A 10,936-nucleotide genomic window follows, 5' to 3' on the forward strand; every position below is an offset into this window, starting at 1 on the left:
ACAAGACCTTTTAGAACTAACACCCAAAAAAGATGTCCTTTTCATTATAGGGGCCTGGAATGCAAAAGTAGGAAGTCAAGAAACACCTGGAGTAACAGGCAAATTTGGCCTTGGAATGCAGAATGAAGCAGGGCAAAGACTAATAGTGTTTTGCCAAGAAAATGCACTGATCATAGCAAACACCCTTTTCCAACAACACAAGAGAAGACTCTACACATGGACATCACCAGATGGTCAACACCGAAATCAGATTGATTATATTCTTTGCAGCCAAAGATGGAGAAGCTCTATACAGTCAACAAAAGCAAGACCAGGAGCTGACTGTGGCTCAGATCATGAACTCCTTATTACCAAATTCAGACTCAAATTGACGAAAGTAGAGAAAACTGCTAGACCATTCAGGTATGACCTAAATCAAATCCCTTATGATTATACAGTGGAAGTGAGAAATAGATTTAAGGGCCTAGATCTGATAGATAGAGTGCCTGATGAACTATGGAATGAGGTTTGTGACATTGTACAGGATACAGGGATCAAGACCATCCCCATGGAAAAGAAATGCAAAAAAGCAAAATGGCTGTCTGAGGAGGCCTTACAAATAGCTGTGAAAAGAAGAGAGGTAAAAGGCAAAGGAAAAAAGGAAAGATAAGCATCTGAAGGCAGAGTTTCAGAGAATAGCAAGAAGAGATAAGAAAGCCTTCTTCAGCGATCAGTGCAAAGAAATAGAGGAAAAGAACAGAATGGGAAAGACTAGAGATCTCTTCAAGAAAATTCGAGATACCAAGGGGACATTTCATGCAACATTGGGCTCAAAAAGGACAGAAACACTGTGGACCTAACAGAAACAGAAGCTATTTAGAAGAGGTGGCATGAATACACAAAAGAACTATGCTAAAAAGACCATAATGATCCAATAACCACGATGAAGTGATCATTCACCTAGAGACAGACATCCTGGAATGCGAAGTCAAGTGGGCCTTAGGAAGCATCACTACAAACAAAGCTACTGGAGGTGATGTAATTCCAGGTGAGCTTTTGCAGCTCTTGAAAGATGATGCTCTAAAGTGCTACACTTAATATGCCAGTAAATTTGGAAAACTCAGCAGTGGCCACAGGACTGGAAAAGGTCCGCTGTCATTCCAATCCCAAAGAAAGCCAATGCCAAAAATGTTCAAACTACTGCACAACTGCACTCATCTCACATGCTAGCAAAGTACTGCTCAAAATTCTCCATGCTAGGCTTCAATAGTACATGAATCAAGAATGTCCAGATGTCCAAGCTGGATTTAGAAAAGGCAGAGGAAACAGAGATCAAATTGCCAACATCTATCGGATCATAGAAAAACCAAGAGAATTCCAGAAAAGGATCTACTTCTGCTTTATTGACTACCCTTAAAGTTTTTGACTGTGTCAATCACAATAGAATGTGGAAAATTCTTAAGAGATGGGAATACCAGACCACCTAACCTCCTTCCTGAGAAATCTGTATACAGGTCAGGAAGCAACAGTTAGAACTGGATGGAACAATGGACTGATGACAAATTGGGAAAGGAGTACATCAGACTTTATATTGTTACCCTGCTTATTTAACTTGTATGCATAGTACATTATGTGAAATGCCAGGCTGAATGAAGCACAAGTTAGAATCAAGATTGCTGGGAGAAATATCAATGATCTCAGATATGTAGATGGCACTACCCTTATGCCAGAAATCGAAAAGAAACTAAAAAGCCTCTTGATGAAAGTGAAAAAAGAGAGTAAAAACATGTCAGGAAACTCTGTCTAGAAAAGAAATTCTGTCTAAAAACTCAACATTCACGAAACTAGGTTGCCTACCTTACCACATCTACCTGTGGTCTCTCAGGACAGAAAGCTGGGACTGGAAATTGAGGACTTTGGATGGCTGGCTGCACCTGTCCTCAGTCAGGCTCCTAGGAAGACCTGTATTTCCTCCCTCCTTTCACTATTACTGTCCTCTCTCCAGGTCCTCACACTGACTTCCCTCTCCTAATGAGACCTGTCCTCTCATGCTACAGCCTTAAATTCCTTGAGACCACCTTGGAGGATGTGAGGGCTGCCAACCTGTGGTCACTCATGGCTGACCCTAGGGGAGGGATTCTATAAAAGAGGTATAGTGTGAGTGGTTCCTTTAGTCCTCATGGTCCTCTACTTGACTCTTGGCATGACCTGGAGTTCCTCCTGAGGTTGACCCCTGAGCCCCAGTGCCTCACCTCCTGAGATGCTCTAAAAGGAAATGTGTGGGGTGCATCATGCCCACGTTCCCAAATTTGCCAGTGCGAGGTGTAGAGGGGCAGGGCTGTATTCTAGGTGCAGTCCCTTTATCCTCATTTGCAGTCACTAGTTTCCACCCTGTACTGAAGTGAGGCTTCTCCTAGTAGACCAAGGCTCTCACCTCCCTGTGATCACTCCAGCAGAAAGAGAAGCACTTCAGCCAGAAAGCTTTCTCCTGGGTCTCATAGGGCTGACATCAGGGGTGGGCCTCCACAGTCTTCCCTGTTCTGGGCTGAGTGGTCCTCTTGCCCCTCGTTCTGGGATCTCATCCTCACTCCTGACCAGACCCAGACTGTACCCTCCACTCACCTCAGGCTGTGCTCCTCAGCACAAAGGCATTACTTTCTTGGAAGTTCTGGATTGGAAGACAGGATGAACCAGAGGTGTGCAAAGCTATTGGGGCCTTCTGAGGAGGAGAACATTCTAGGGCTCCACTCTCTTCTGGAGTCAGTGGTCCCCCAGTCTTAGGTCAGGTTTCTTACCTTGACTTCCAGTAGCATATCAGAATCCATGCTCTCTACTGGCTGAATCAGCTGGCCTGTGGCCAAGGCTTTCTTAAGACAAGAGAAGGGGAGGGGAGAGAGCTACTCCCCAGCTACCCTTGCCTGTCGCTCTGTGCCATCCCCGTTGCTATGGAGGGTGGGGGCGGTCCACTCATCAGCACCCAGTGTCCTCACTGTAAATCATATGAAGGCCTGATAGGATCTCCTACTTGGGCAGAATTGGAGCTGTTGCCGCAAGACCAAGGTGTTCAACTCCCTGACAACCCCTCCACCCTTGCCCTGCAGGAAAGGAAGGCGCAACTCACACAGACTGCTCTCCCCATGGCCACAGAGGGAAGAAGCAGGATATAGTTTGTGGGACCCCTAGTGTCCTAAAATCTTCCCCTTGATAACTATCAGAGGCTGGGACTCTTCCATCCATTGACCTGAGGACACAGCGCTTAAGCTAAGGCTTTTATGTCCCTGAGAATCAGGAAGGATAAATGAGGGCATATTGATCTTTTCAGGGTATCTGACATTGCATGTGTTCATGACCACCTTGTCCCTGAGTAGTTTTGTCTTCTTTCATACCATTCATTTATCAGCATTTTTCAAACTTTATTCCAAAACAGTTCTTTGGGACAGGGCCCCAGGTATCCAACAAGACACATTTATTGGAGTGTTTAGAGGAAAAATGAATGAAAAGACATAATGTCTGGCTTAGGCTGGAGAAGTGGCACACTGTGGGCTGTCCACTAATCCAGATCGGGGGACTAGTCCCAGGAAGGTCACTTCATCAGTTTGTGAACTTGAGAAATTGGCAAGTTATTCATCCACAAATGGAGTCTGCTAAATCCGATCCTGCATGAATGCTGGAATGCGTGTACTACATATAAAGCAGTGGCATACTGATGAAGGAGTATTGGTTTGTAATAAGTGGAAGGTATGATTACTATGAACCCCTCAAATACCACCTTCCCATCTGAGTTTATTTTTAATCCAGGAGAGAGCAGAGAATATGCAGTGAATTAGGGCAAAAGAAACAAATATTCTTAAATGAGCTAAATAAGTCAGAGTATTTTTTATTTTTACTAAAAGGGAGTTTAAAAGAAATAAGGTAAACCACAAGTTAAAGACTTTTTACTCTACTCTTTTCTCCATTTTCTTTTTGTTTCTCAATAGTTTCTGTGGTCTTCCTTCACATTAGCATGAAAATCACTCTTGCAGTGCTGTTACCTACTTGCAGATCAGAAAGACAATACAGATGGCTCCTGAATGTCTTTTATGTCTACCAAAACTGTACCTTTAAAACTTTTAAAATAACAGTGAATATAACATCAGTACCATTACCAAATTAATACTCTGAAGAAAAACAACCTGTTAGAAGTAAAAACATTTGAAAAAAAAAAGAAACAAATAATATGTAGAAGTTACTCGTGTGAAACAGAGAGAGAAATGTGATCAAAATAAATGTGATCTACCCCCTACTACCACACACTCTTTAGAAGCCTGACTGCTCTTCAAGAAACATTCTCTTCTAATGTCATGTTATCTTGTTTGCATTGTGAACAATATATTCAGTACTTTCAGTGTGTGTTACAAATACCCAAACATTTTAAACATTTTAAAACATAAAAACAGCTAGACACTATGATTTATATAATTCGTACATTTGAATTCTGAAACACAATAAACCTTATCAAAACTAAGAACATTTGAAAATACTAAACACCTCCTTCACCTCTTTACCTTTCCAATTTAAATCTTCGTTCCTTAGGTATTTCTCATATGAACACAAGAAAACAGATGTATATTTTGTTAAACAAACTAGATCTAACCTCGCTTACCATTTAAAAGTGTAAGAAGATACGGGTTTTGTTCCCTCCACCCCTACTACTCTGCACTATTTAGGAGCCTGACTGCTCTCTTCCAACACAAAGGGAACAGAGTGCCCTGCCCCCTCCCTAGATGTGGGAGGAGCTGCAGGACTTGGCCCTGGAAGGGGCACTGGCTTCAGCCACGGGTGGAGCCCTGGCCGCACCTCTCAGCCCTGCTCTCTCCGCCTGATCTCTCAGAGCCTCGTCATAGAGGTCTGGGAAGGAACTAGGGACCCTACCGTGGAACTTGGCTAGAACCTCCAGTACCTTCATCTTACTGGTCTCAGCACAAGCTCTCAGGCCCCACAGGAACTCATAGCGCGGAGGATCGCTATTGGGCACCTGGCGGTAGTTCAGGTACTCCTTCTGCACCAGATCTTTGGTGATGAGCCTTCTGGGCTCCCCAAAGATCCAGTGCCTCCTCCCAGCATAGATCCCCAACATACTGAGGAATTCCCAGATCTGCCCGGTGGCGCGGTTACCATTCATGAAGATGACCCCCAGAAGCACCATGAGGAAACCGGACTTGGACAGTCCCCCTTCACCACTCGTACAATCGTTTCCCCCGAGGTTGAGCTTGCTGATGAGGGTGTAGATGTTCCTGCTACGGTCGACTTCCTTCATCTCCAGGCCAAAGACCAGCTCCAGGCGCTCACAGGCTGTTCTGAGGATCTCAGGGAAGTGCTGCCTGTACTTCCTGCTGACGATTTTCATCAGGGCATTCTGCGTGATGGGTTCTTTCTTGGTGTACTTCTCCAGCAGGAACTCCACCAGTATCCTGGCCTTCCTGGCCAGAGGATCTTTGCGAGTGCTCTGAGTGGCAGGGGCTGCCTGGGAGGCACCTGCACTTTCCTCCTCTGGGCCCTGGGCACCTTCATCAGATCCTTCACAGGAAGGCCCTGCATCAGGAGAGCTAGGGGCCATGGCTCCCTGAAGCTCCTGGTGATCGCCAGCAGCAGGGGAGCTCAGGGGAGAACCCTGAGGGGCAGAAGAGGGGGAGGAGGGGCACTCCTCCTTTGGGGCTGCAGCAGCACTGGCCTGGGCCTCCTGAGTGTCCCTCCGGACCTGGTGGCATTTCCCGCGACCATGGGACTTATTCTTGTGCTTCCGAGGCATGCTGACAGCAGGTCAGGGGCCGCAGGTGGGAGTGTGGGCAGGAAAGCAGGCAAGGAGGGCACCTGGAGGAGGGACAAGACATACTGTGAGAACCTTCAGCAAGGAGATTCCTCCCTGGCTTGAATGGAAGCCATCTCTGAGGGTCCTCAAGGCCAGTGCTCTAGGTCCCACAGGGCTTCTGTTCTGCTCAGCCTGTCTCCTGGGACCGCTGAGTAGCAAGGGACAGTGAGCCCTGGGGCGCAGCAGACAGTCCTGACTGGGCGTTAGATGTTTTGGGGCAGCGTGGCCTGGCAGGGGAGTCAGGTCCTCACAGCTGACATTCAGAGTCAGGATGAAAATTGGTGAGAGACACCCCCATATCCAATGACCCCAATCCCGCACTCAGCCCGTTTCCTCTCCTGTCTGAAATTGACACTGCCACCTTCCATGTCACCCCACACGAGGAGAGGAGGGCGTACTCAGCCCCCCAGTGAAGGGTCCCAACACCTTCCTTCTGCTGTCTCGTGGCTGTCCCTTCACAACCAGGCTCCAAGCTCCCCTCTCAGGCCACCGGCCCCCTTCCTGATGTTGGCCAGGAAACGCTGACCGCAGGGGAGGGTCCTGAGGCACGCATTTGTCAGGGAGGATAGTCCTCATCCTGACTCTTCCCGAACCTTACATCCTCACTGTACTGACCAGCTGCCAGCCCCTGAGACCCAAGTCCCCTCCTCTCCAAGTGTTCCGTGTCTGAGGTCGCAGTGAGGGAGCCCTTCAGCCTTTAGATCTCCCAGCGGCTGCCCGTATGATCAGCAGGCAAATCGCGGTGAGTGGGGGGTTACAGACGGCTGCCGTTCTGGTGTATGGAGACACTCATTCCCCCGAGGGTCCCCCCTTCACTCCACAGGGCTCGTGGCTCTCCCTCTACTGAGCAGAGCAGGGATCCAGCAGAGCCTGACCGAGGCATTCTTTCTCGACACCCCCCAGGGGTTAGTGGACGGTCTTGGGGCTTAAGAGCTAGGCTGGATCCTCTGGTCTGAGTGCAGGGCTAGGGTGGCCGGAGGCTGTGTGACCCCTCTTTTCAGATAGAAAAGGGATTCGGGGTGCAGAGACGTGTCCCTGCACTCGTAACTCACGTCACGTCTGATCTTGACACCCGATGACACTTGGGACTGCTCCCTCTGGCCTCCGTCAATGGCAGCTCTCAGAGACAGCGGCACTGTCAAGGATGGCGTCGCTCCCCCAGCGTGCTCAGGAGGACGTCACTTCCTGTCCTGCGCATCTGGGCTCCAGGAGGGCAGCAGGGGCGGGACCTGGACAGGCGGGTTTCCGGGGGAGCTTCTCCCGGGATTGGCACGTGGACTTTGCCTTGACTCTTAAGGGGTCCTGGGACGTCCCTGTCCTGAACTGTCAGCTGGCTCACTCCAGCCTCTCACTTGAGTCAGCACCCGCAGCAGGAAGAATTGGGGATCGCAAGTCTAACAGCCGTCCTGGAGCCCATGAGACCGACAGCGAGGGCTCTCTTGGACTCCCTCTTCCGGAGTAAGCGATGCTCTGTCGTTCTCCATGCCTTGCCTTAACCCCTGTAGATGCTGGGCTACGACCCATCTACTGATCCGAGGACAAAGCCTCATATCGAAAATGTGAACACCCGAGTCTCCCGGTATGAAGTGCACATACGTCTCATCTTGCCATTTCTACCCAAGGCTTCCTGGAAATGGCTGCTACAGGTAAGATGAGCTGAGAGGGAAGGATGGGAGACTGTCTTCTGAGGTGTGGATCCCCTCACATCTCACTCAGAAACTTCATTCATATTGACTGCTGACAGGGCCTGGAAATCCTTCCCTTTCTGGTATAAGTCCACCCCTGTCCCCAGCCATGCTCATACAATTCCAGAAGAGTAAGTGAAGGGGCTCCTTAGCCTGACAGTTCTCACTGTGGGCTTTCAGTCAACTGCAGGGTCATTGCTCAAACGTTCTGAGATGAAGTTCTGTCGTTTTGGACAATTCCTATGATACTAACTTTTCTTTTTAAGTCCCTGGGTGATAGTCTATTAAGGTGATCATTTCACAGGGCCAGTTCTCATCCCCTAGCATTCCCTGGTGGCTCAGACAGTAAAGAATCTGCCTGCGATGCGGGAGACCTGGGTTCAGTCCGGGGGTTGGGAAGATCCCCTGGAGGAAGGCATGGCAACCCACTCTAGTATTCTTGCCTGGAGTTTCCCCTTGGACAGAGGAGCCTGGTGGGCTACAGTCCATGGGGTCGCAAAGATCAGACACAACTCAGTGACTAAGCACACACACAACAAACTTGGTGCTGGTGATTTCATGATCTGGGCTGTACTGCCACATCCAAGCCAAGCTTTGGTGCCCCTTGGTCCTGACATGGGCCCTCGGAGGTGTTGCCTCAGATTCCTTCAGTGAAGCAGTGGAGATTCATGATCCCAGGGCAGAGTGGAAGAATCCAGGGCTCAAGTTTAAAGCCTCTTCCAGCTGATCCTGCTGTCTGCTTCCCTTGCAGGCTGCACATCTGTGCCAGTCTCTTTAAGTACTCCCGCATCTGGGCACACATAGGGTCAAGTTCAGTGGAGATTTACTGTCCATCAGGGATTATTTACTTTTACACATAGGGTCAAGTCCAGTGCAGACTTACTGTCCATCAGGGATTATTTACTTTTATGTTTTCACTTTTGTTAATAGTTTTCTTCATTCCTTCCATAAGATTTCCATGGTTACTTCTGGGTACAAAAATCAGCAGACCGTGTTTCATTGTGGTCTCAGCTACTCTGATTGTGGTACTAACTCTGTAAAGGAGTTACAGAAAATTGACAGTCTTACAATATCTGTTTGTCGTGAATATGCATAACATACTATTCTGTTTGAGCCTTCATTTTCCTAAGAGTCTCAGGAAATTCTTCTTGTTGCCTCCATGAAGACTGTATACATTTTTCTAAAGTTTCTTTGTAGGTAAATTTTTTTCTATGGTTGCTTTTGTTTATGGTGTATTTTCTGTTACTTGGTGTAAGTAATTGTTGATTCTTCCATTACAACTGGATGATTTTGCTGTCGTGATCTTTTTTTTATTCCAGATTTTTGAAGTCTCTTATATGTTTGAATATTTCCTGTCCTGTTTTCTAAGAATTTTAATTTGAGAATCAAATTGTTACTGTGATCTTTTGCTTTTCATTACTTCTGACTTTTATTCATTTGGCATTGTTGTATGTAACTCTAGTGGCTATGTATACTTCCCTAGATTTTTTTTCTAGTTTTTAAATTCATAGATTTTTTTAAACAATTATTTAAATTAGAAGATAATTAAATGGTGTGTCAGGTTCTCTTTTATGAAACAGCTCTTAGTATACATATATCCCCTCCCTCATGAACCTCCCTCCCACCCCCGACCTCACCTCTCGAGGTCATCACAGAGCTGATCCTTGTGTCACCCAGAAACTTCCCCCACATGCCTGTTGTCCACAAGGTAGTGCATATTTGTCCAACCACTCTCTCAATTCATCTCACTGTCTGCTTCCCCCGATGTGTCCACACGCCCGTTCTGTAGGTCTGTGTCTCCATTCTTGCCCTGCAAATAGATTTGTAACTACCCTTTTGTGGCCTTTGTTTCTCATTCTCTTAATAGTATCTTTTGCAGATAGAAGTTTTTAATATTAGCAAGGTTCAGCTTATTATTTTCTTTCATAGACTGTGCTTTTGGTGTTGTGCCTAAACTCTCATTACCAAACTCAAGTTTTGCCCCCGTTTTATCTTCTAGATTTTTTTGCCTATTCCATATGGCATGTGAAATCCTAGTCCCTGACCAGTGATTGAACCTCTACCCCCCCAGCAGTGGAAGTGTTGAGTCTTTAACACTGGACTGCCAGGAATGTCCCGGCAATTTTTTTTTTTTAATGTGAGTTTTTCATTTAGGTCTGTGATTTCTTTTGAGTTAATTATTTTGAAAGGTTTAGAGTTTGTATGTGGGTTCATTTTTCTTAAATATGGATGTCTAGTTATCCCAGGACTATAAGTTTAAAAGACTGTCTTTTTCCATTGAATTGCCTTTGTGCCATTGTTAAAGGTCGATTGAGTGTTTGGGGTGTCTGTTTCTAGATTTTCTGTTCTGTGCCATTGATCTGTCTAGTATTCTGTTAATAGCATACAGTCTTGAGTATTGTAGCTTTAAAGTAAGTTTTGAAATCCAGTAATATCCATTGTCTGACTTTGATCTTTCATATTGACTTCAGTGGGTATTATGGATCATTTCATTTTTGACATAAAATTTTAATTGTTGGCTGCTATCTAGAAGCTAACTTGCTGGAATTTTGAACAGACTTGTATTAAATATTAAGTTAAGTTGCAAATAAGTGACATCTCAACAATATAGCATCTCCCTATCGATGAACGTGGCATGTCTATTTATTTAGATCTTCTTTAATTTTTTTCAGTGCAGTTTATGAGTTTTTCTCATGTAAATCTTATACATGTATTTAAAGAATTGTTTCTAATATATTTTGGTGCTAATGTAAATGGTGTTAAGTTTTTAATTGCAAGTTTCATCTCTTTATTGGAAAAGAATTGACTATTATGTATTAACCTTATTAATATATTAATTATATAATAGTTACATATTGATAATATATTTAACTTATTAACGTATACTCCTGGCTTATTAATGCCAGGAGTTTTCTTGTTGTTGATGATTATAATTCCATTTTTCTCTTCCAAATATCTGTATCTTTTGCTTCCTTCCTGTATCTCATTGCATTGGCTAGGCCTTTCAGTACAGTGTTGAATAGACATGGTGAGAAGGGATATCCTCACCTTGTTCCTCACCTTAGTATGACAGCATCTGTCTTCTCACTCTGAAGTATGATGTTTTACCTGTATTTCTTTTCAGATGTTGTATATGAAGCTGAGGAAATGCCTGTCTGTATCTAGTTAGCTGAGAATTTTGATGATGAATGGGTGTTGGATTTTATCAGATGATTTTTTTCCTTCATCTGTTGATCTGATCTTGTGATTATCTTCCTTAGACTATTGTTATTATGATTTATGATCACTGATTTTCAAATGTTACACATCTGAAATGCATCCAACTTAGATATATTATGTAGTTCCTTTATGGATTGTTAGGTTTCTTTTCTTATATTTTGTTGAGGATTTTGCTTCTATGTTTATGGGAGGTATTTGTGTTCAA

At 45.2% G+C, this 10,936-nt stretch overlaps 1 protein-coding gene across 1 annotated transcript; it reads right to left on the minus strand.

Annotated features, from left to right (window-relative positions):
- Nucleotides 1-4,738: 4,738 nt before the first annotated feature.
- Nucleotides 4,739-5,767, minus strand: LOC128069647 (melanoma-associated antigen B4-like). The gene has a single exon (XM_052662766.1). It carries the CDS (start codon nt 5,765-5,767, stop codon nt 4,739-4,741), a length of 1,029 nt encoding a protein of 342 aa, XP_052518726.1.
- Between the last annotated feature and the right edge of the window lie 5,169 nt (nt 5,768-10,936).

Source organism: Budorcas taxicolor, chromosome X (assembly GCF_023091745.1).
Source record: "Budorcas taxicolor isolate Tak-1 chromosome X, Takin1.1, whole genome shotgun sequence".
Lineage (NCBI taxonomy): Eukaryota > Metazoa > Chordata > Mammalia > Artiodactyla > Bovidae > Budorcas > Budorcas taxicolor.

Bases quoted from the DNA above. Each gene is read 5' to 3' on its own strand.
- LOC128069647 (XM_052662766.1), bottom strand. From the start codon at position 5,767: ATGCCTCGGAAGCACAAGAATAAGTCCCATGGTCGCGGGAAATGCCAC.